General features: G+C 53.6%; 1 protein-coding gene and 1 long non-coding RNA gene across 5 annotated transcripts in view; one reads left to right on the top strand and one right to left on the bottom strand.

Annotated features, from left to right (window-relative positions):
• Positions 1-1,374: 1,374 nt before the first annotated feature.
• USP36 (ubiquitin specific peptidase 36) overlaps positions 1,375-24,821 on the bottom strand; it is a 34,272-nt gene continuing 10,825 nt past the window's right edge. For 3 of the 4 annotated variants that reach the window (XM_089901585.1, XM_022589444.3, XM_089901584.1), the window contains 17 exons: positions 23,474-23,584; positions 22,714-22,816; positions 19,890-19,957; positions 19,356-19,426; positions 18,644-18,726; positions 17,359-17,470; positions 15,288-15,428; positions 14,588-14,688; positions 13,492-13,630; positions 10,423-11,088; positions 9,692-9,822; positions 7,538-8,125; positions 6,930-7,123; positions 5,100-5,201; positions 4,276-4,391; positions 3,760-3,911; positions 1,375-3,533 (listed from right to left, as the gene is read on the bottom strand). In XM_089901585.1, the coding sequence (XP_089757711.1) occupies positions 3,780-3,911; positions 4,276-4,391; positions 5,100-5,201; positions 6,930-7,123; positions 7,538-8,125; positions 9,692-9,822; positions 10,423-11,088; positions 13,492-13,630; positions 14,588-14,688; positions 15,288-15,428; positions 17,359-17,470; positions 18,644-18,726; positions 19,356-19,426; positions 19,890-19,957; positions 22,714-22,816; positions 23,474-23,584 (2,858 nt within the window). In that variant the 3' untranslated portion in view covers positions 1,375-3,533; positions 3,760-3,779. The remainder of the gene's footprint in view (positions 3,534-3,759; positions 3,912-4,275; positions 4,392-5,099; positions 5,202-6,929; positions 7,124-7,537; positions 8,126-9,691; positions 9,823-10,422; positions 11,089-13,491; positions 13,631-14,587; positions 14,689-15,287; positions 15,429-17,358; positions 17,471-18,643; positions 18,727-19,355; positions 19,427-19,889; positions 19,958-22,713; positions 22,817-23,473; positions 23,585-24,821) is intronic. The other variant, XM_022589446.3, reaches the window with a different exon arrangement.
• On the top strand, positions 5,247-8,328 carry LOC149746792 (uncharacterized). The gene is made up of 2 exons (XR_016389048.1): positions 5,247-6,813; positions 7,089-8,328. It is a non-coding gene; the product is annotated as an uncharacterized LOC149746792 (long non-coding RNA).

Genomic DNA, 24,821 nt, shown 5'->3' with positions numbered 1-24,821 from the left:
GTTCCCACTGGAGCCGGCAGCTCTGTGCTTGAGACCATGGGCTGCCAGTGGGAAACTTGGCCTTATTCATCTTCTACGCAGCCAGAACCATGCTGCTACTGATGGGAACCAGTAACGACACGCAAAAGCTATGGTCTTGCTTGTATGACCCCTGTGCCCAGATTTGCAGTGGATCAACTCCAGCTGCCTCCCAGCCGGTGATGCAGAACCTCTGGACACAAGTTCCGCTGGTGAGACAGGCCCATGAACTACATCAGTCACCCCAAACTCTCTCCCACCTGCCGAGCACCCCCTCTGGTTTGGGTCCAGCAGATGTCTCACCTCACCTGTTCTTACTCTGCTGTCCTCATTTTGAGCTGTCTGGCCAACCACCCCCCCACCCCCCGCAGTGACTGGAATAGAGAGTCCCCGTGCCTGAGGAGCATGTCTGGGTGGGGCACTGTGGGGTGTCACTGAAGGGAAGGAAGGGGTAAGGAGCCGCGGAGCTCGGGCACCAGAACCCACTCAACGGAAACCTGCCTTTGCCTGGGACGACACTAGTTCCTGTCACCCACTCACAGGCACTGCTCCTGCCACCTGCAACCTGCAGATCATGGAGCGCTCTGCAGACACCTGTGCCCCCTCCTGGCCTTACCCCACTTCCAGGACGTGCGGTATCAGCCAGACCCTGCCCCTCCTGCTCCCGTCAAGCCTGACAAGAGCTGCAATGTCCACGTGAGTCCAAATTACACTCTGTACCAACACTGAATTCCAGTCCACACAGGAGACGAGTTTTCCTCACCGCGGCCTCCGGTATGTGGCCGGAGCAGCAGCTGGGCGTGCCCACTCGGGTCAGGGGAGACTGAACAGGCACTGACCACATCGCCGTGCCCTACCCACCGCTGTGCACAAGCCAGGCTCAGGAGGGGGTCCCCAAACCGGAGGCCTGGGTCATCCCTGCCAACTGTGAGGAAAACTCAGTTTAGCAAAACCTATGATTTCTCCCTCATCTTTCCCTGCAGAAGTCCAACCATTTGGTTCAAAAAATTTTCAAACAAACCTCAGTGGAATGATACTGTTTCCAAGTTTCAAGCTGGTGCTCACTGAAAATCACCCTCCAAGCTCAAGGAGTCACTTCAAAGGATTTCTCCCTTCTTAGATTCAAATAATGTATTAAGACATTCAAATAAACCTCTTTATTCCCCCTTTATTCTTAACAAAGACCTGTTCTAAGCTTTGCTGCACAGACTGCTAAAGGCACCTGACTCCCACTCACGGACAGGTGACCAGAAAGTGCCTGAGGCCAACCTCACACGCAAACTGGGACAGGAGACTGGGGTCGGGGTGAACCTTTTAAAAGTCAAAGGGGAAAAAAAACAAAGACACAGGCAGGACTCACAAAAACTCCTTGTTTTATTGCACCGAGATCTTGACAACATCTGGGGCCCCTCAGCCCCTGGAGCGGAGGTGCAGGTCATGTGCCGTGGACTTGACGCGCACACGGGGCCAAGGTGTGAGCAGGGCCCCAGCCGAGGGTCAGGGAGTGACAGGACCCAGGACCACTGGGAAGGGTGAGTTAAATTAGACCCATGTTCTAAGTCAACAAAGTCTAAGACTGCCACTATAGAAGCTTTATACACGGACACCTAGGATCTGGACTCGTTTTCTGGGCCTATCCTTTCCCTCCCAGTTTGGCCGATGATTCTCCGTGGGATGGGAGGACTTGTCTACTTAACAGTGATACTTAAATGCTGCAGGGTCAGGCCAGTGCTCATCCCTGCCCAGGAGAAAACGGGTACGTTCTCCTCAGGAAAAGCCTTTATAATTATATAGTGGAGAAAGGAAGAGACTTGTTTGGAGAAGAGGGAGAGAGAGAAAGGAGATCAATTCTGTGCTAGCAAACAACTGAATTTTTCTTTTTTCAGCTACAGAACATGTTAAAAATATGGTCGGGGAAATAGTTCACGCAGGAATGGATGTCAACATCTCAAGAGAGAAAAAAACCCTGCCCACGGAGGCACCTGCCTTCCCTCCTGAGATGACAAATGACAGAGCCACAGGGCACTGGGGTGGGCCCCTCAGCTTTGAGCAAGGTGTGGTTGACATGCAGGAATCAGTCCTCTGAAAAAGACAAAAAGGCTCCCAGGCCAGTCCAGGCAGAGCCCGGTTCCCATCTGCTGGGACCAGAGCAGCCCCAGCGCAGGCCACTGGTATTATTCTCCCCAACTTTTTAAAGAGAAATACAAAAACAGGAAGAAAAAAACATAAAGATCGACCCACATGAAAAAATTAACATAGCTCCCCGTATAAAAAATGTAACGCTTTTTCGATACCACCAGGATCCCCCAGGCCCCAGAACGAGCAGCAGAGCAAAGGGCAAGGCTCCGTGAGTTAGAAAGTGGGGGCCAGACAAGTGCATCGGGCCTCAGGCCAAGGAGACCACTCGAAGGACAGGACCAGGTATTGGTCCACTCCCACCCGAAGCGGTACCAAGAGGAGAGGAAGCATGGACATGCGCTGAGGGATAATCTTCAGATTTACTTCCATACCTTCTACCACTGGGACATGCGTCCTTTTTCTGGACAGTATCACCTCACTGAGGATTTTCCGTATTTATTAAATTATAAGTTCGCAGGCACAGCTTGAACAAGGTAAAAGAGTGATCATGATCTTCTCGAGTAATACAATCATCTAAATTCAAAAAGCACTCACAAAATTGAGCAAACAAAGCCAGTATTTGCATATTAGGGAGAGGAAACATATTGCTGATGGAAGCCACAGGCCTGGTCAAAAATAAATGTTTTATATCAAGTAGTAAAATAAACAGAGAATCTACCCCAAGACCACCACCTCAGTAAGGACCCCCGGGTTACTGCAGCTGCAAGGGAGGGTCCAGCAAAGCCACCTCGGAACAAGTAGCAGCCTGAGAAGCAGATGTGTCGGCACATCTTTTCGGCCCCCAACCTGCCCCACTACAGCCACCTGCTCTCCAGAGAGGGTCTAGAGTTTCTTGCAAGAGAGAGATGCACTGGCAGGGCTGCCCGCCCCGCAGTTCCATAAAAGGGAGAGGCAGCGGCGTGGGGCCGGCCCGGGGCGCCGCCGACTCTCTGAGGCTGAACAGGTAAGGCATACAGAGCCCCCCCCTGAGGAAGCGGGAGGCGCAGGATGAGCTAGCAGTGCCAGCCGCCCGGAGTGGGGGATGGAGGGCCCGTCGAGAAGAGCAACTGGCTGCACGCCGTCATCTCTGGAGCTCGAGGTCACACTGGGAAGGCGCAGCCGTCGTCCTCCCTGCCGTCCCCCGCAGCCCCAGGACAGCATCACAGGGCGCTCAGCCCCATCTCAGGTCCCAGTTGCTGTGCTGCCCCCTGCTCTAAGAGTCCCCGTGTCTGTCACAGTGCGTGTTGTGTCACCAGAGGTCCTGATCCACAGAAGCCCGGGGCCTCTGCGGGCCGTCCCCCATGGCAGGCTTGGAGCCGACAGAGCCAGCAAGTCCTCGGCAAGTGGCTCTTCAGTCCAGATAGACGGTCCCCAGGAAGGGACCGTGTCTCTGGAGGCTGTGAGGCAAAGAACATCATTCTTGAGGGAGAGAAACGAGACCCTAGGAGTCCCACCACCACCCCGGGAGAGCGCGTCCAACACAGGCAACGCCACTGACACGAGATGGAGCCTGGAAACAGCCTGGTCCTCAATCTGCGAGTGACCGGTGTGTGCACACCACACTCCACACCGTACACACCACAGCCCATGCACGACTGCACACACACACACGCACAAACTGACCCATCTTGACAGCTCCAAATTCAGCGGCGATAGCTGAGACTGGAAGCCTTAGCTGGATGAGTCACAGACCAAAAGTTCCGTCTACTCTGAAGTTTCTGAAAGGCGTTGAAGTTTCTTTTCTTCTCTCTCTTGAATTTTTTCAATTTCTTTTCCTATGTCAAGAATCACAGTGTCACAATTCCCAAAAAGGGCTCTCCCGGGTCCCGGGGGCTCCTTTCCAAGTGCTTACTACGTGCTAGCACGAGTCTCAACGTGCGACCTAAACTAACAGATTGACACTCCAGTGACCCACGGAAGGTGTCCCCACGACCCCCACTTCACTGACGGAGGAGCAGGAGTGACTGGAGGACACAGGCTTCCTGAACCCGGGCAGCGTGGCTCCAGTCTCACCCTCGGCCACTCTGCAGTGCTGCTGCCCCTTCAAACAGCCCTGAAAATCCAAGTCCTCCCCAGCGCCCCCCGAGCTGAGCTACTCTGCAGCGCTCCGCCCCCGCCAGGCGCCACCACGCATCACACCTTTCCTCGGTCGAACTCTTCGTCCCAGTCGTCAATGACTGTGGCCATGCGGGCCAGCCTGCTGTCCTGAATGGCGTCCTGACTGACAGCTGACACCTCGCCGTCCCACGTCAAAACTGCAAGACAGACACTGGCATTGCGACCTGTGTGGGTACCTGGCTGCCCTGTGGATTTACTTCAAGGGTGAAGTTTACAAACTAGGCTGGTCTACTCCTAATTATTCAAAAAGTTTTGAGTGCCACCTTTTGGTGAAAATGGATACACAGAGAAGGAAAAGGGGAGGAACAGAGTGGTCTCCGGTGTGTAGGCCAGTCAGTGATCCCGTCACTTAAAAGCAAACACTGTTAACCCCGAATATTTAGTTCTTTTTAAGCCCATGCCCTCATTTGAGAAACAAAGATCTTGCGTTCTTTCTCCGAGTCCGAATTAGAAAAATAATGTTCTAAATAAAAACTTACAGCATGAGTGCTGGATGAGTTTTTCGGTCTGTTGCCTGCCCCGACTCTGGAATTCTAACGCTTTCCCTGGCTGGCCTGCCCTGCCCTGCCCAAACACCCACGCTCTGCCCTCTCCCCGGCTCCCAGAGCCCAGCAGGAAGCTGCTCTGGATCCCCACCGCAGACAAAACCCGCCTGCAGGGCTCTTGATCTGCATACAATGTCAATGGGGTCAGAGAGGGTACAATAGACATGTACATTCCTCTTCCCATCGTCAGAGCCAAGCAATTCCTATGCACAAGGCTCAACACAGGAGGTCTTTTTCAGGCCTCTCTAGCTCCTCATAAGCCAACTGCAGAAGACAGAAGTCAAGTCTCAAAACCAGTACCTCTTCTCCCATAAGCTTTATCAGATGAATATTTGAGCAATTCCTGGACCACATCGGATTCTCTCTCTCTGTCCCAGGATACAAGGGGAGCCTGTCCCAGCCCTGCAATCAGAATAACATTTACATACATTAAAAATAAACCACCGAGGAAACACTCGTACACCTTTTATTTACAACAGAATTGCAGAACTTACTAATGACAAATTCTTTAGAGAATGTGTAAAAGCAAGCTCTTCCTGCCTGCCTGCCTGCCTGCCTGCCTGTGACAAGGGAGTTAACGATTATTCTTTCTCAAGAGAAGAGGTTATTGGTCCAAATCAACTCTGCAAAAGATGAAAACCTAAACACCGAAAACAAAACAAAAAACCTACAGGCAGCAGTGAGCCCTCGGTCTGACGGAGGAAGGGATAGCAGCTCCCGATGGAAGCTCCTCGCCTGCAGGGAAGGGGCAGAAACCCGGAGCAGCGCGAACTGGAGGGACAAGGTGCCGCCGCCACCACCACCACCGCAGCTTCGCAGGGCAGCTCCCACCTCCCTGCCCGCAGAGAGCCTGGCCAGCAAGGACATCTGCACAGACAGCACTGACCACCCCTTATCAGGGCTCTAGAAACGACGTCTTAGCTGCTCCTGGCCTCTGCCCAGTCCCCCTAACCACCCACAACTGTCAGAATAGACAGACTCACCTCCCTAAACACAAGCCTGACCTCATCTGTCTGCTCCGCCAATTTGGCAATGACCTGGTGCCCTTCAGGCTCAGTGCTCTGAGCAGGACAGCGTCCACTGTCTGCCCCCGGCCTGTCCCCCACCCCCTCTCCAGCCGCTCCTCAGCACAGCTCGGGCCCGGTGGTCACGCGGAGCCACCCGCAACCCGGGCTCTGGCCTCTTTAGGGTCACAAATGCCTGCCCCAATTTTGGGATCATGAACAAACACACGGGGTGCTGGGTGTGCCCGCCGCGCACTTCCTGCTCTGCACTGGGCGGAGAGCCCTGGGGCCCGGCAGCACCTCCCGCTTAGCTGACGTGCTCACAAAGTGACCCCGTCTGACGACAGCCGGTCTCTGCAGCCTTTTCTCCAATGACACACGGGCTGCCTGAAGTGGCCATTCCTCACTGCCTAGCAGTTAGTGCTTTTGCCGTGTAATTAATGGAATTCCGTGTTTATTCATGAATTCGTTTCTCCGGAGTTTGATAAACTACAAACCCATCCCCGGGAACCAGTGTGCCCCCAAAGCACAAACAGCAGACCCCAGACGATCCTTCACCTGGGGGCCCCTTCCTGAGGCGCTGAGGACCTTCTCTCCCCTCATTTAACAGACACATTCCACCAGGAGAGCCTGGTGAAACGAGCTGGCCCACTAAGGAAAAAGAAAACACAACGTGGACGAGGCGCTTGGTGGAGGCCTCAGCCCGGGCACGGCCACAGCACACAGAACCCCACTGCAAAAGGCCACACGATCTTCAGGAAGGCCGGCTACAAAGAGAGGCAGAGGGAGGTGAGCTTCTGAACCCAATGCTGCAAGTTCAAGTGGCAAAGAAAAACGCCAGGCTGGGCGGCCCAGGAGTAATTCCAGTGGGAAGGTTTAGATGGGAACACTGCGCTCACAGAACGTGTAAAGTTTACACGTACCCCATCTTTTCCTACGGGGTAGTTTGGGCTGAACGATCTGCCAGGTCAGGAGATCCGAGTGGGCAGACAGCTGGCACGAGGGCAGAGGTAAGAGGTCTTCCAGCGGGCCCCCTCCCAATGTACCGCACCTGCCTCTAGACGCACAGGGCAGGCTGGCTCCCACCCCCTGCTCCCCTGGCGTCCCCTCCCGGCCCAGTGCACACCTGTGGGGCCTCCGGGAGCCTGGCCATTCACAGCTGTCCCTGGCCTGCTCCCAGGGACTACAGAGCCCCTCTGGCCCTCAGGCTCATTCTCTTCTACTTCCTGCTGTGACTCCTGCTTCCTTTTTTTCTTTCTCTTTTTCCTTGGTGATGCTGCAATAGCCTCTGGCTGGACGACATCGGAGGAAGAGCAGCTCCTAGGAAGTCAGAGTTGACAGTCAGCTCCTAGCAAACTGAGGCCCAGATACCCCGTGAACTTTGGTGCATGTGCCTCAGCCCTCCAGAAGAGCCCCAGGAGACTCCACCCGAACCTGACCAGGACCTGCCCACGGCCACAGTCCAGAAAAGCACACAAGTGCGTTTTTAATCCGAGGCAAGTCCCACAAGGTGGACGACAGGACCCCAGCGCAGCGCGGCCCGGCCCGGGTCACGGGACCTCCCAGCACCTATGGGGCTGGCCAGGTCCGGAACGCTGTTTCCACTCGCCACCCGCCTGGGACACCTGACGATACAGTCAGGTCCCAGAGGGCCGGGCAGCGCCTGTATTTCCAGACAGCACCCACTGGGAGTGGGCTGTGTGTGAGCGGAGGCGCAGGGCTCCCTGCTCTCACCCACGCCGAGGTGGGTGGTCCCGGCGGAGGCCGTCTTCTCCGCCAAGGCCCTCAGCTCCCTGCCTCCTCCTCTTCCTGCGGCTCACGCGGTGGCCGTCGCTCACGCATCCCACGGGCCAGCCGTTCCCCGGCTGCTGTCCGCCCTCTTCCTCCGGTCTGCCCTCCGGCGGCTCCGCCCGACCCTCCTTCCTATGCACGGGGCTCCAGGGTGGCCCCGGCGTGCGCCCCGCCTGCAGAGCGGAGGCATCCGTGTCCCCCGTGTGCTTCCTCTTCCTCTTCCTCCTCTTCCTGGGAGGCCTTGGAGGGGCCGCCACAGCCGTGCAGGCCTCTGAGCCCTGGCCCTGGGTCTCTCCCACGCGGGTCTTCTTCCTCTTCTTACAGAGACCCTGGGGGGGCTCGCTGGCCTCTGGCAGCTGGTGTGAGGGGGCCCGGAAGCCCCCGTTGACCTGAGGCAGGGGCGCAGAGGCGGGCGAGTGGCTCTGTGGGTCTGCTGTCCCGAGAGGTGGGGCGCTGCTGGACAGTGACAGGGAGTGGGGGCCAAGGGGGGGCTTCAGATGGCTGGATGGTCTCGGAGCAGGTGACACAGCCCTGTAGGGACAGTCAGGTAGTGAGGACAGGCTGAGCTCTCCCTGCCTGCCCTCCCTCGGCCCCTTCCCTCGCAGGTCAGGATATTAAAAGACTTTCGCCCGTAAACCTCAGATATATGTACATTTCAGTGAACATTAGAAAATACATGCTAACAAATTCAAATCTTAAGATCAAAGTTAATAAAAATCGTTACATATCTCTTAGTTTCTTGTCACCAGGCAGTTCAAAGTACTTTTGCAAACCCTAATGTTTCAGATTCTCAGTACAAATGCGTTGGGAGGAAACCTCCACTAAGCAATAAATGTCCAGCTTCCACAAGTATCAGGTGTCTGAGCACAGGCGGTGAGTCTTATAAGAAAGGCGGCTATGAGCCTACGCCTCTTCCACTATTACCCTTCAAGGATTTTCCTCTGAAACTTGGGGTTCAGGAAAATCAGGGAAACAGACTTTCCAGTCAGATGATACAGCAAGACAAGTAAAGGGCAGGATCTAGAGCAAATCAAGTGAGACTCTTGGATCTCCTCCTGCCAGCTATGCGACCTTGGAAAAGTCAACTTTCCACTCTGGGCCACACTTTTCTCATCTGTGAATGTGTGACAATAAACCCATCTCCAAGGGTTGCTAATTAAACAGGACTGTCTCAACATCCTCTAAACTAGACAACAAACTCTGATGGCAACACACAAACTGCACTACTACATCACGCTGCTCTGCGTTTTCTGGAATTAAAAAAAAGTTATATGTCAAAGAAGCAAAGAAAAACATACCCAATAAATGTCCTGGACGTTTAAGGACCTAGCATGTGCAAAACTCCCGTGCCAGGACTGAGAGCGGGAGCGGGGCTGGACAAAGGAAACAGCGGGGCCCCGAACGAGGAGGGCAGGGAGGGCACGTTGGCGCCGCAGCAACGCCAAGCCCGCCCAAGCCACCCCACGGCCTCGCGCCCCATCTTCCTTCCCTCCTTCCTCCCTCCCCAGCTGCCAAAGGCCTTGATAGCCCCTCAGCCTTCAAACAAGCCGTTTATCGGTAATTCTGGGCCTTTGGCCCTGGACTCACAAAGGAACACGAGCACCCCTGTACGGAGCGGGCCAGGAGGCGACAGCCCAAACCTCCAGGGGGGCATCTCCGCAGGAGCCTGAAAAGCTCCCAAAGAACCTCGCCTCCCGCAGCAGCCTCCGCAGCGCATGGGGGCGCCGGCGCCCACTCGGGAGGCCCTCAGGGCCAGGGTGACAGACCCCACCCCACCCGAGATAAGCCAGGGAGCACGGCTGGGAGACACAACCAGTGCACAGGACCCTGAGCTCACGCATGGTCTGTTCAAACGCCCCCCCCTCCACTTCAGGGTCCTGTCACGGGGCTGGGGGGCCATAGGCAGATCAGCTCACAACACACGCATCACCACGAGCCCGTGGCAGACGACGGAAGATGAAGACAGAGTAAAAAAGCCAGGGCCTGAGAGACCAAGCCACCTCTGCCCCACTGAAGCCCCTTCAGCAGGAGGACAGAGGAGACACCGGGCAGACCTGTGTGCTGTCCCCACGGGGGAGGAGCGGCCGCCCTGCTTACCGGATTGTACTGACAGGCCAGGTGGAGGCGACGACGGGGTGAGTGGGTTTCCGGGGGGAGGTGAGGTCGGAGGATGGAGAGAGGGGAGGTGGACGGAGGTCATTGCCGGTTGCCCTCCGCAGGGTGCTGGCCTGCAGTTATTGACATAAATAAAAACTTGGTGCTCTAAAAAAGGTTGCCGTGAGTGAAGAGAAAATGTAAAAATAAAATAAAAATAAAATAAAAAATAAAAGAGCCCAGAAAGAAAGATGAGAGGACAGAAGAACAAAAAAGGGGGTGTGAGGGGTGGGAGAATGGTAGAAGAAGAATCAGAAGTGTTTTTGGTTAGAAACAAAAAGGAAAAAACGAAGGAAGTTTAAACAAAAATCTCAGTACAACAATTACATCACGGAGCTTCGAGGTGCACACAGAGGTGCCAGCCAGCCCATGTCCCGCGCGTCCCCGTGCTCAGAGCTCCCTGCCGGGGCCCGTTCCCAGAGGCTCCCTTAGGACATCTGTCCACAGATGGAGACAGAGGACAGCTGTGTGGCCCTGACCCTCTATCGGCCACTGGCCTCATCCAATGACAGAGATGCCACAACCTGCCTGCGCCTGGACAGCCCTCTGCCACCTAGGGACGCCCGACGTCTCAGCTCCTCGGGCGGCCAAATGCCCCTGTGCTGCCGCCCCACCCCCCAAACTACAATCGAACCCGCTCCCCAACCCCGACCGACACCCTCCCACACACCCACCTTCCTGGCAGAAAGGGCCAGCTTTTTGGCCGGTGGAGGAGACATGGTGTTGGCGGGCTCGGGGGAGGCGCTGCTCAGGTCGGGGCACTTGGCCTTCACCAGCTCCGCATCCGCTCGGGCCGGCAGCACCTTGGCGGGGCCGGCAGAGTGGGTTCCCTGAGAATCGCCAAGAGGGGCGGCTCCACTCTGGGGTGCCGGGGGGGGCCTGGCGGGGCCACCACCAGCAGGGTGCTCAGGGCTGGAGCCCCTCCTCTCGGCGGCTGGGCCCTCATCACCCACCTTGGGCCCGAGCCCGTTGGCGGTCCTGGCGGCCGGGGGCCGAGGTGAGGTAGAGAGGGTGGCCCTGCCGTCCCAGGAGCTGGGCCTGCGGCCCTCACACCTGCTGCCGCCCAGCTCGCCGGCGCCGGGGGGCCCCGGGGAGGTTTTGAGCGGTGGGGAGAAGTGCTGCAGGGGGGCTGGTTTCTTGACTTTCTTTCCAGGCTCATCCAAAACAGTCGGCACGTGGGTAGGCGTTTTGCAGAGTTTGGGGGAAGGGGACCCCAGGGGTGGCTTGGGAGGAGTGTATCCATTCTGAGACTTCAGGCCCGACACAGAGCCATTCCTGGCAACGGGCACCCCGAGCTCTTCAGGGGTCTGAGGCTTCTTCATTGTCACAGGGTCCGGTCTCTAAAGGGGAGCAAAGCAGAGGAGGCGGTCAAAGCCGGAGGGAGCACAGCCGGCTGGCGGGGGCCCCACAAGGAGGCAGCAGGCAGGGGCTCTGAGGGGCAACTCTAGACAAATTATTTATACGGACACACGATACAGATACTGTTACTTCTTTTCAGTATCTTTTGAGTTGTGCACGTATGGGTGTGCCTCTTTATAATTATCTTTACTACGAAAGCAGTACATTTTCATCAAGATTTGAGAAATACAAAAAAATAAAAAGGGAAAAAATTTACCAAGTTCCATCACCTAAACATAACCCTCCATTAATAGGCTGGTGTCTTCTCCCTTTGGTCTTTTCTTCTGACACAGGTGCACAGGAGCATCTCAGTTTCACCATATGCCATTATCACCTTTGTACTCTGGCCCATCAACAAAGGTCTTTAATGCTTGACTAGCGACCATCTCATTGCATGAAGAGTTTATAAACCAGACTGGCTCCAGGTCTCCTTGACATGACCACTAAGGTGCTAAGTGCCCCATCCTTCTCCATAGCACCATCACAACTGGGTCTATGCCACTCACTCACCGAAATGCTCCCCGAGGCCTGCGTCGGTGCTGTTTACCACGACATGTCACCTCCACCCCCAACCAGATCAGGGTCTTAGAGACTATGTGCTGAAGGAATGGTCAAAAGACTGAATCTGGGGGCTTCCCTGGTGGCGCAGTGGTTGAGAGTCCGCCTGCCGATGCAGGGGACGCGGGTTCGTGCCCCGGTCTGGGAAGTTCCCACATGTCGCGGAGCGGCTGGGCCCGTGAGCCATGGCCGCTGAGCCTGCGCGTCCGGAGCCTGTGCTCCGCAACGGGAGAGGCCACAGCAGTGAGAGGCCCGCGTACCGCCAAAGGAAAAAAAAAAAAAAAAAAAAGACTGAATCTTCTTCTGTACTTAGTACTCCACGCTAATTTTTTAGAAGTGGCATTACTAGGCTGTTAATATTTTCATAAATTAGGATGCATACTGCCACACTGCATTTACTGTACTCTTGCCGGCAACAATTTTTTCCCAAAATACTTGCTAATTTGATACTATTTTGAATCACTTAAGCGTCCATAGCCTCTGCACAGGCAACAGACTGGTTTTACGTCACTTAGGTCATTATTTCTTCATTAGCATTCTTCCTAAAAGGAATACATCTTCCCACTGTGCTGCAAAACTGTCCACTTGTTGAGCATTTAAGTACATGGAACTTACACAATGTTACTTAGAGTAAAATAACTTTTGTGCAACTGCAGTGTATGTGGGAAGTTATTTTCATGATGAAAACACGCAGGGTCAGTGAAGAGGCCTTGCGGTGGCCTGACCAGGGGGTGGGGTGGGGGGCAGGGCGGGGGGGGGTGCCGTGCTCGCCCTCAGGCACCCCCATGCCCGTCGCTGTTCCTCTGAGCAGCACCCAAGGCTTCTGGCTTTCCTGCTCTAGCCACAGTGACCACCACCTTTGCAACCAGGTCATGGCATGTCATTGCTACGTCAACTCTAATGCTTCTATTTCAGCTTCTATTTTCTTGAATGTTGGAAAGGAAACAGATTTGCATAAATGACTAAAACCCCTGTAGACATGTTTAGGCCCCGGCAGCCTGTGTTTGGATTTGATCTTCAGACTGAAGGGAAAGGATCACAGAAGTAGTCAACAGAGAGGGCCGTTCTATTTTTGAATTATGAATTATGTTATAAGGAAACTGCTATTATCTTATTAATAAAACTGAGTTCTTAACTTTTTTTAGTATAAAATTTCAAATACATACGAAAATAACTTCAAGGGTATTCCTTAATTGTTAACACTTTACCACATTAGATTTCCTGCTCTCTCTCCTTCTGCATATATATGTGTGTATGTATGTACATATATATTTTCCTAACTATATGAGTTAAATTTCAGACACGACGTCCTTTTACCTCCATACACACCCACGAGTATTCCTAAAAACAAAGGACGTTCTCTTAGCATAACCACAGTATAATTATCAAAATCAGAAAATTAACACTGGTACAAACTACTCACATTTTTAGTATTAAAATGTGGGGATAAAATATTTTTTTCCCAGATGCTTAAGGCCAGAGGTTTGCTTGGGAAACCTGTCACTGCACTTCCGCGTGGCAGCTGCTCTAAGGTGGGGACACACTGGGAGCTCTAAGTCTTGATTTGCTGAGTCAGGTTTTCTCATCACTGTCCCCCTCTTCCTTCTCACCATTGTTGGCTCTGTGACCCACTTCAGAAAGAACGTGGAATACAGCAGGACTGCTGTCTGCACCCTCCTTCCATCGGGCCGAGCTCCCCAGCATGAAGAGGTCTGGGGGCTCCACGATCCCGAGAGGCACAGGCACGAAGAACGGCAATGATTACATCGATCCTCTTAAACAAGTACCTTTCCAGTCACTGATGAGGACGTGGTCCCATTGCTGATATTCTTCCTGGTGTGGTCTGGAACCACCCTGGGGTGGCTGGGAAGGGAGGAGGCTGTCCTGCAGATGGAGCCCTCAGGACTCTTCTTAGAGCCTGGAATCCTGTCAAAGGAGGAGAACAAAGTCAGGGAGTGTCTTACTAAAGCTGCAGAGGCTTTACCGAAACTGAGTGTGAGAAGGAATCAGAATACAGAAGTCAAGGTTACAATTCCATTCCAAAAAAAACGGGCAGGCAGGGAGTTCCCTGGTGGCCTAGTGGTTAGGATTCCAGGCTTTCACTGCAGTGGCCCGGGTTCAATCCCTGGTCTGGGAACTGAGATCCCGCAAGCCACGCTGCACAGATAAATAAAAAAAGACAGGCAAAGGCAGGAAAACAGCCAGAGGGAACCATGACTGTCCCAACGTGCTTCTCTGAAGCTGACTTCGCCCTTAAACCATGAGAACTTACTACGCAGCCTGAGATTCTGCTCAGTGTAAGCAAAGAGCAAATTACTCAGCTCTTCCGAGATTATTAGAGTCTCAGTCTATCAGAAAGCCATCCTGGAGCAGCAAAACACCTCCCTGCTCCACACCCTCATCTTCCAGGTCGGTGACAATCAGTCCCAAGAAGAGGCACCTTCCAAAGGCCTATACCCTCTGACTACTTAGCCTCTACCCCCTGACAACCTACCTCACTGCCCACCGTGATCACTTTCCCCACAGAGGAAGGTCTGTACGCCAGCCGATAGCCAGATGGAACGCATCTAATTTGGGGCAATAATGTAATAGGCAACCTTCCAATTTACATTCAAAGCCACCTCACTGTGGGGCAGATGGACTCCTGCTCTGACCTTCCCACAGGCTCTGGCTTTGACTCAACAGCCAAGTGGACGTGATCTAAGTGCCCTTCCCAGTGGCCGCTCTCCACTACACCTGACTGGCAGGAGGAGAGCTGCTCCAAGAGCTTCCCTCCTGCAGAATTCCAGTCACTTTCACGCAGGGAAAGGCCAGGGAGGCCGGTCGGGGCGAGAGCAGAGTGAAGGCGAGCGCTCTGGGGGGTGGGGGTGGGGAGCCGGTTACCGCAGGTAGAAGAGGACGTAGGCCTGCTGGTTCAGAACCACCTTGATGTTGCTGGAGTGGACAAAGGAGTCGTTCATCTGGTACCACTGTCCATTGCTTGCCTGAGCAGCGCAGGGTGTGGACGAAACAAAACACAACGATCAACACTTCTGCGATCCTTACTTTTAACAAGGGAAGGAAAAAATCTTTTAGCTGCCACACGTACCCAGTGCTGATGAACTAACTAGCATTTTACGATTTCATAAAATGTCAAGTATCCCTCTAACTTTGAATGTGCCCCTGAGTGTGCTGGAGTCCCCCTTCCTCCCTGGCACCCCAAAAGATGCGAGCCTTCCTTGTGGAAGGCTATTTTGACAGCTCTGCTCAGCACAGCCTCTCCCACCAATATCTGGCCTTCTGAGACTTCTCCAGGGGGTCTAAGGACAGGGCACTGGCAGCAGTCCCCCTCCAGTGTCTCATCACAAGGCCAAGAGTGGGACAGATCCTGGTGAGACAGGTTTAAAACACGTCTTTGCACTCCACGAAGAAACAACAACAGGACCTGGACACAACCACAAAACACGGCCACTTTCCACAGAATAAACATTCTGCAGAGGTCACATCTGGACTTGTGCAAACAGGCACCGCAAACCTGCCCCCCCGGAGGTAGCACGCATACCACCACCTAAGACAGCCTGACACCAACACAGGAGCCACTGACCTTCACGTAGCAGTAATAGTGCCCGGCGTGGCAGCTATAGCCCGAGTGGACCAGGACAGCATACAGTCCGTACATGACAGGCTCACCATTACTCTGGGACATGTACGGACGTATGTTCAGGAATTCCGGATATCCCACATCCTGTTTGAAAAGCCAAGGAAAAGGCAATTACAATTCATCATTGGGAGTAAGGGTCACCTTGCCCTCTCCATCAGCTGGTCTTTAACAATGTGGGGCAATGGGCACACAGCAAGGCTGAGGCGGGGGCCTCCTTAGTCAGTGATTAAAAAAGCAGCAGAAAAGTGCAGTCTTTCTATGGGAGTTTCTATGAGAAACTCTTACTTTATTGTCTTGACAAGTGGTTTATGGTCTCCTGTCTTAGCCGTGCATCCCAATTAGTTCTCTCACTACCTGGGTCCCACATGTGAAAGGAGAAGAGTTGTTCATTCTCCTCCCTGCCACCATGCAGGAACACTGCAAGGGGAGTACAGGGGGACAGCGCTGGGAGTCAGGGCTTCAGGAAAACAGGTGCTGACTCCACACGGCTAATTGAAACAGCAGGTTAAAATTTTAATGGAGTAGCTCAGGATGAAGGTCATGCCATTATTTATTTTAGAAATCAACAATTTTTCATAAGAAAATATTACCAAACATGACCTTTGAATGATACAGATATAACATACTTGCATTTCTGCCTGTGCACATACAGACTTTTAAAAAAATGAAGTACAGTGACTTCCCTGGCAGTCCAGTGGATAACACTCCACACTTCCACTGCAGGGGGCACGGGTTCAATCCCTGGTCTGGGAACTAAGATCCCCCATGCCGCACAGTGCGGCCAAAAAAAGAAGTACGGTTTACACAGAGTGAAAATAGGAGTACAGTTTGGTGAGTTCTGACCAGTGTACACTGATGGTAACCTACACTCCATTCAAGAGACAGACACGGACCCAGAAAACCCCCTTCTGTCCAGTAAGTGCCCCCATCTCAAGCACCCACTGCTCCAAGTCCTACGGCAAGTGGTTACTTCTGCCTGTTCTTGGGCTTCATACAGCTGGTACCTGTTTGTCTGGATCAACAGAATGTCATGATATTAACCGACATATCTTTTCCTGTCTATTGAGAATCTCAAAATCTCAAAAGCCAACACATCCAATAGGCTCAGGAGCCCCAGTCCAATCTTGCTAGACATGGGGCCGAAATCAAACAGACCAGTTTCTCAAACTGTGTCCTAATGGAAAACTAGTTCCAGGAGATTTTATGGCGGAACGTGAGATCCTCAGGGCAGAAGCAACACGACCTCATTCAGCACTGATTATCTCCCACTGATTTCCCAGTGCCTCACACGGCACGGTGCAATGTAAGCCCAAGTGTTAGAACGGAGGAATGAGTGACTCCCTCAGTAACTGAGTTTAGTAAATTCCCCTTGGAGATTCAAAATACGACACAGCTTAATAGAGGCTCTGAGAAGGTCTGCAATTAAAAAGAACTATTTTAACTTGGGCTTGGCGTTTCCCAAACTCGGCTGAACACAGAACACGGAACACTTTTTTTCAGGGTACCATACTACCGTTCTGCAGAACACCAGTTTGGGAAATGCTGACCTAACCACTACCACTGCCAGTGAGAAGACTGAAAGCTCAGACAAGTGCCTCGCCCCAAACCACACAGCTAGGCTCTGCCAACCGAGAACACATCTCCAGGCCCTTATGAGACAAGGCATCTTCTATTAAAACACCACTGTGCAAAAAAGTAAATTATTACACTCCACAAAAAGGCACGGCTTGCAGCTGCACCTGCTTTAGAGACTAACAGGACATGGAGCACAGTGTTCATCACATTGATTCCTGGGCCACCCAGACCTTCTATAGCAGGAGCACCCCAAGCACAGGAAGATGCTGGGGAAAAAATGTTCTTGAACTTGACTGCATAATGATCATTTAGGGGTTTTGCAAAAATGCGGACTCCTGGGCCCTGTCTTCCAGGGATCTGAATCCACTCAATCTGGAGTAGAGCCTGGAATCTTTCCGAAAGCGCTGACCAAGCAAGCCTGGGCGCTGTGAGTGCTCACCTTGGTGATCTTCCCCCCACTGAAGTTGGCAAAGCGCTTGAGTGAGAGTGTCAGGACGTTGGACGTCCTGTGGATGGTGAACCGCTTGCTGGCCGGAACCTTCTTCTTGCATCTGCGAGGAAGGGGAGAGGAAGAGCTATCAGCTGGTGCTCTGAGGACTGCTGCCCTCACACTAGGTCAGTATCAGAATATCAGGAACTGCACTTTAAATAAGGGGTCTTCTTAAGTGAGACTGTGCCCTCTGCACCCCTAAAAACCAATCGACACCACTTAAGGAAAGGAAAGCTACGGCAGGGCCACCAGGACCAGAGAAAAGGTGGAGATTCTAAAGCAAAAACAAAGTACTTTCCCAATGAGGAGACTAAAGAAGATGCATGGAAAAGTAACTTTGGGCTATAACACAGGAAAAGCAAATTCGAGCAGATGTGGCCAAAAGATAAACAGGCAGGCAGGAAATCACCGAAAGCAAAGCCAGAAGACAAGGAAATGAAGGGGGAGAAGACAGAGGCAAAAGTGAACAGCTTCTAGAGCCAAAGGAAGTGAACTGAGAGGGAGAAAAAGCAGGGTTCAGGCACAGAATCATCCCCCTGAAAAGCATAGTGAGAAAACTTTCATTAGTGATTTACAGCTCTTAAATGACCTGGATATAAAGTAACACACCCACACACTGAGACTGCACAACCCTAAAGAGGACGAGGTCAGTCACAACTGCTGAAATGGAAAAATGCCGAGGACAACTCAAGTCAAAAACGGAAGCCACAGAACACGGCTTTTCGAGGAGGCAGGACGGCCTCCGGAGCAGACGGCCATGTCCAGTCACTCCACTTCTGTGCCTCAGTTTTCTCCTCCTGTGAAATGGGGGTAATAACAGTCCCTGCTTCACGAGTGAGTGCACGCGAGGCCCTCAGAACAGGGCCCAGCACGGAGTAAGCGCCACATAATAAACAGCAGCTAGGACAACCACAGCTATCCCTCCATCTGTATTGTTTAAAGGTTTTCAGTTTTAAGACACATCTACACCACTCAAGAATGTGGACAGTGATTGGGAGTTCCCTGGTGGTCCAGGGTTAGGACTTGGTGCTTTCACTGCCGCGGCCTGGGTTCAATCCCTGGTCGAGTACTAAGATCCTGCAAGCCGTGAGGCGCGGCCAAAAAAAAAGAAATGTGGACAGTGGTCACCTCTGAGGGCGAGAGGGAGGGAGGGGACGGCAGCCGTGTCGGGTTAGGTGACATATTTTCTTTCTGGCCGGCTTGATCTTTTTGCCGCGAGCAAAACGAAACTTACTTCGCACACATATAGGCATTCTCTCCACTCAGGACATCGGGTTTCACAAAAAGTTCCAGGGCACGCACGATATTTGCAGCTTGCTGAGAAGGACAAAAACAGGGAATAGAACAAAGAGCGGAAGAAATAGGCTGACTCTCCAGAAATGCCGAATGTAAGGTCTTCTTCGGGCTGACGCAGCAAATCACAACATTTCACTTGCGTAAGAACTGGCCTGCTAGCTGCCACCTTCTGGGAGTCAGAACACGGCAAAGGAACAGGGAGCCAGGCTGTTACCCCTCCTCTGTTGACGAGGATCACAGCCCCGGGGGTTCATCAAGGCCTCAGAGGGTCCAGTCCAGACCTCAGGCTGAGGTGAGCTCACCTCCTGCAGAGTTCGAGCAGGGAGAAAGGAAGGCCGCCCCGAAATGCGCAGCCTCTGTGTGAAAGCTGCTCACAGCACACCGGACCTCCCTGCTCAAGCCCTGCACTCAGTGTGGCCGCTATTCATGCCTCAGGGCACAAAACTGCATTATTTTCCCCCTTCTTTTTGAAAAAAATAGAGCTCGCACAGGGAAATGGCTAGGAAGAAATACACGAAAATGTAGGACTCCAAGTATTTCTTTCCTGATCTACCTGGATCACATGCCCTCATAGGCTTTTGTTCTTTGGGGTCTTTGCCCTCTGGCCTCCCTGTCCTAATGCAAACGAAACAGCATGACAGGGTCTATACCCGAATCTCCAGCGCCACATCCAAGTAGGGATCGTAGGTGTCTGAGACGCTCTTGCACACGGAGCACTTCACTGCGAGAGAACAAGGGGGGCAGTGGGGTGGGTGCAGGGCCTCCAGGGCACCACCCCTGTTTCCAAGTCTGAGAACAGGAGGCAGACCACCAGCTCACCAGCCCCCTGAAATCTTGGGATGGGAAGTGCTCAGGAGGAGACGAGGGCAAACCCCGAGGTGCCTTCCCAGCCTGGCCAGCTGCCCCGGGGTGCTCACTCCCACCCCAAGGGCAGCGGCCACATCTGAGCAACTATGGAGTCTGAGGAAAAGGAACACCACCCGCATCCACAGGCTCCTGATGCTTTGCTCCAAACCCCCTCCCAGGAACGGGGCCCCCAGCAAAGCAGCAGGCAGGGCTGCGGTGCACAAACCAGGCTGCAGGCCTCCTGGGCCTGGCGGGTCAGCCTGGGTGCCAATACCAAGCCTTTCTGGTTAATACTCTAATCCCCAACAAGAAGGGGCAGAGAACATTTCTCCACTTACCTCGCGATCGGAGATAGCCTCCAAAAATCTGATGGACCAAAGTCGTAGCCTGTGTCTGACGATCCAACCTGCAGAAAGGCCATGACCTTCAGGGGGAGGACAGGCGCCAAGAAGCAGGCCGGCAGCCCCACCAGCCCCTGTGCCGTTACCCGCTCAGTGCGAGGATGGGAAAGGTCCCACCTGGTCAGCGGCAGCTCTGCCCCGAGGCCTCCACACGCCCACCGAACCTGACCCACTCCTCTGCAACTGTCCTGAGTCCCCGAGACCTCCGGGACACAAACGCAGCCACCCTTTTGGTCTTTTGGGCCACAAAAGCACTACATGGCAAGGCCCATTCCCTGCCGGGAAGAGCTTCCCCGTGTCCACCCAGGCCCCAGTCTCCTGCCCACCACCTCCTGCAGGTGCTTCTGCCTCCCAGGCGGGGGTGGGCGGCGGCGTGCGTGCTGCTAACCCGGCACCTCCCTCCGCAGGCGGCCACCTCCCACCACCGGCAGAGCGAGCCAGGCGCCCTGGTCTCAGCCTCCTGTTCAGGCCACACGACTATTCATGGCTGCGCTGCCCAGACGCATTGAGGAGTATAGCTCCAAAACACGTGGGGGACAAACAAAGGGTCAGCAGATCTTTATTCTGCACGTTAGGAAAAGAAAAATCAGCTGCCACCTTCTATACTGTCACCACCACTCATCAAAGAAGGGACATTTTAGGTCCCCAAACCAGCAAGGACACAACCTCAGAGCAGACTGAAAGCCTCTGGGCGTCACGCAGCTGCTGAACTCCAGGTCGCCCCCGGGTCACCTGAAGCCCGTCAGGACAGGAGCCCAGAGGACCACACAGGACGCACCCTCATTCAGCCGGAAGCAGGGAGAGCGCAGACATTCAATCACCCAGAAGCAGGAAAATAAAGCCAGATCAAAAAGTTAACCCAGACGCTCCCACCCAGCGCCCCAGAGGAAGGGAGGGAAAGGAGAAGGGACGAGGGGACCTGAGGCCTGTGCAGCACCTCCTGTAAGGTGAGGCTCCCAAGCGTCCTGGCAACAGGATGTGGCTGGGAGGCAGTCCCCAAGGCAGCAACTCGGCAGGAGGAGGCAGGCAGCCTCCTTGGGGAGCAGGGGGTTCAGGGCAGGAGAATAAAGGGGAAAACCAGGGTCCTGAACAAGAAACATAAAAATACTGAGGCCACAAGCCCCTTTCTGCCCCCAGAGGAAAAGCTGCCCACTCCAGCGTGTGCTTCGCTGTGTGGCCAGAAGGGGGCGCCCGAAGCAAGAGCCGAGCGAATCGCCAAATCCTCGTGAAACGGAAGCAAAGGTGGTTCCGGTAGAAAATGGTGAAGGAGACTTGACACCCTACCTGACGAGAATCAGCCCCCCGGAAGCAACATGAAGCAGGAGAAGACAGCGACACAAACTCCAGGCTGAACTGAAGACCCCAAACAAGCATGTGGGGGAGATGGAAGAACACCGTGAACACGCCTTAAAACTAAGATAAAATGACCAAAAGGAGGGAAAGTTCACTAAACTCAGGAAAGAAACAAAGACTGAACTTCGAGGGGCACATGGAGGAGGGACTCAAAGGAGATGGAGTGAGGGGCACAGGAAGCAGGGGTGGGGGGGTGTGCGGTGTGGCCGCGAGGAGGGGGCGGCTGAGACATGAGAACACCAACAACCCGGCACCCGAAAGGGCACCGTACCATCAAACACATAAAGCAGAACACGAGAAACATTCCCAGGCGTTAAGGGGAAAAAAGGGCCTTTAACACAAGCAAAAGCAATGCCATCGTGTGTTCCTGAGGGGAGAGTCACTTCCCAACCAGTGCAGGGTCACCAAAGACAGACCACTTTACCGGGCTACGGGTCAGGTTTAATGACATCAGAGTTTCATCCGCTGAAACAGAGGTTTCCCATCCTCATGGCTACAACTCAACTAACTTTCCCAAAGGATGTTCCAGATATGACTCCTGAGTTGTATTTCCAGAGTCCAGGACTCAGTTCTATTCCAAGCCTAGGCAGCACTTCCTGCCTCCTTTCTTCTCTCTGAACCCAAAAACCCGAGAATGATACAAAAACACTGTTGACAGTAGCTGTTTTACAAAAGGGAAGACTAAGCAACCAACCATAAATCCATCATGTGCATTTGTCTATGCTCCCAAATTTGGGCAGAGTGAAACCTCAAAAATCATAATCTCCTTACCCTCAAGTTTTCCTGCAGCCTTTCAAGTTCTTCCATAAAGACATTATAATTCCTACCATCCCCATCCTCAGTACCAAAATAATGAGGTGATTTTTAAAAGATGGGACAAGTCCCTGTCAGTAGCGTAAGATCCTCGAAGAGATCTATTAAAGCATTTCCCAGGACTTCCCTGGTGGCGCAGTGGTTAAGAATCCGCCTGCCAATGCAGGGGACACGGGTTCAAGCCCTGGTCCGGGAAGATCCCACATGCCACGGAGCAACTAAGCCTGCGAGCCACAACTACTGAGCCCACGTGCCACAACTACTGAAGCCCGCGCGCCTAGAGCCCATGCTCCACAACAAAGAGAAGCCACCACAATGAGAAGCCTGCGCACCACAACGAAGAGTAGCCCCCGCAACTAGAGAAAAGCCTGCACACAGCAACGAAGACCCAACGCAGCCAAAAATAAATAAATAAGCATTAAAAAAAAAAGGCATTTCCCTCCATGAGTTGCTGGGACAGAGATGGCCACCACCTGCCCTGCAGCAGGAGAAGCCCTTTCCTGGGAAGCAGTGCGACCCCTTGCTGGAGCTTCAGCTCAGGGCCACGGGGCTAAGGTCCACAGAGGCAGCCTGGGGTGGGGGGAGGAGCGCGTACTTGGCACAGCCGCTCAAGCAGGCCTTCTGCATGGCGTCAATGGTGTACCGCAGAAACTCGTGTGCGTCCTCTTGGTTCCCAAAGCGGAAATGCCGGGCGATCTCTAAGGAGGAAAGGAAGAAGCATCAGGCCGGAAGGGAAGAGCTCCTGCCTGCTCTCCAAACGTCCCACTCCTGTCGGTCTCATCACCAACTCCTAGCAGACCCAGGACTAAACCCAAGTGAGGAAAAGGAGTCTGCCTGGCTTCCTACATCCCAGGTACCACCCTCACGGCAGTTATCTTCTCAATGAGAAGACCTAAGGGCTTAAACCCTCTACACTTAACAGAAAGCACGAATGAACACCAAGCATTAAGGATATGAGATCCATTGATGAACTAAAGCTGGTTTTCCAGGAGCCAATACAGACCATGGCAGATTATCACCATGTCATCGCAATACAACTTACACCGGCTTCAAAAACCAATGAGCCCATCTTTTCTGCTAAGGGAGATATCTGACTGTCACAGCACATGGACACTGGTCTCTCTGACGTTGAGAAAAGGCCCCGCAGCCCTTCCTTACCTGCTCCCCACCTCCAGGCCCCTGACACACAGCTCCCGGCCTGGCCAAAGCCACCTGATCTTCAGGGCGGGGACCACCACCACCTGGTGTGGACTCCTCCACATCCAGCCCCAGGGCTCGCTTAGTCTGCTACACTCTGTGCGTGCAGCCTCCCGAGCCCTCCCTTCTGCCCCCCGCCAGAAGGAAGCTGCTCTTACTTCTGAGGTCTCGGATGAAGGACACGGGCTTGATGGCGTTGCCACTGTTGGCGAAGGCCTGGATGATGTGGTTCTGCATGACGCATAGCATGCAGAAGCTTCCCTGGTGACCTGTGGGCACGGACAGGCGGTCGTGGTAAGGCGAGAGCTCCCAGGAGAGCTGACGACATGGCCTCCCGCCCGGCAGAGACAGCAGGAGCCCGAGAGCCCGACCCAAGCCCCCACGCCGCCTGCAGCACCCGGGACCCGGTCTCTCCACAGTTGCGGGCTCGGCTGCAACCCAGACCGAGGAGTCTGAGTTTTCAAGCACCGTTTAGAACAATGTTTTCTCTGACTTCCGAACTGCATCACATAGTCAACAGGCTAGAATATTTTGGGCTTCCCGACACCCGCTTCATGTGCTCTTCAGTGTAGGAACCTCTGCTCTGGTTTCCAGGAGACACAGGGGCTCGGCCAGCTCTGGGGAGACCCCGGGCACGTGCTCCCCCAGCCTAATGGCCCGACTCTGCAGCTCTGGCGCCCCAACCGGCCCCAGGCGACACCTACATGGTGGGGACGGGTCCATAAAGACCGGCGGTGGGCCACACAGAGCCCCCAGGCTGCGATGGGGCCCCCAGGCTGCGGCCAGTCCCCGTGCTCTGGATAAACTATTTGTCCCCCAGGAATTAAGCGAGATAGCATTATGCTTCTACCTCTACTTACAATTATGATCTTAAATACATAGAGAAGAGCAAAGGCTACACCCCATTTTAGGTGATTTTTAAGTCAAGTACTGGTGTGATAGTTGAACTCCCCTCTCAACCTCTCACAACCCTGTTCCCCACATGCTTCATCCTTCTCCCCAACCAGGTCACCGCTGTTCCCATTCATGGATTCACTGTATTCCACACGTGGCACTCACTCACCAGGATACTGCAGCTTCATGTTTAAGCTCACTCTCTATAAACTGTAACAAACTGCTCTTTAATCCCTGCTCCAGACCACAGTTCATCCACACGACCCCCCTTTTCCTGCATGCCAACCTCCCCGCCTTTTCCTGCTATCACAAATGCTGTGGTGAATGGTCCTTGTGCGCATGTCAGTTTCTCTAAGGCATATACCTACAAGATACATTTCTGGGTCCAAGGGCAAGCACATCTTTAGTTCTACAAGATACTGTAGTCGTGTATATAGCGCACGACCTTCCTCAACAGACCCAGCGCCTAACACAAAATTCACACCAATCCGTTATTCTCCCCCTGAACACCTCCAATCACCCAGTTACTTAGACCTATCTCAAATTAAAAACTGAAACAGCATGCAGCCTGTTTACCATATACATACAAAAAAATCCTAGTATCTACAAACG

This window comes from Delphinapterus leucas, chromosome 19 (assembly GCF_059928025.1).
Source record: "Delphinapterus leucas isolate spDelLeu-1000000601 "Yukka" chromosome 19, BTC_Dleu_Yukka2, whole genome shotgun sequence".
Taxonomy (NCBI): domain Eukaryota; kingdom Metazoa; phylum Chordata; class Mammalia; order Artiodactyla; family Monodontidae; genus Delphinapterus; species Delphinapterus leucas.
Note: the sequence above shows the minus strand (reverse complement) of the source record. Positions and strands in the feature narration are given on the sequence as shown.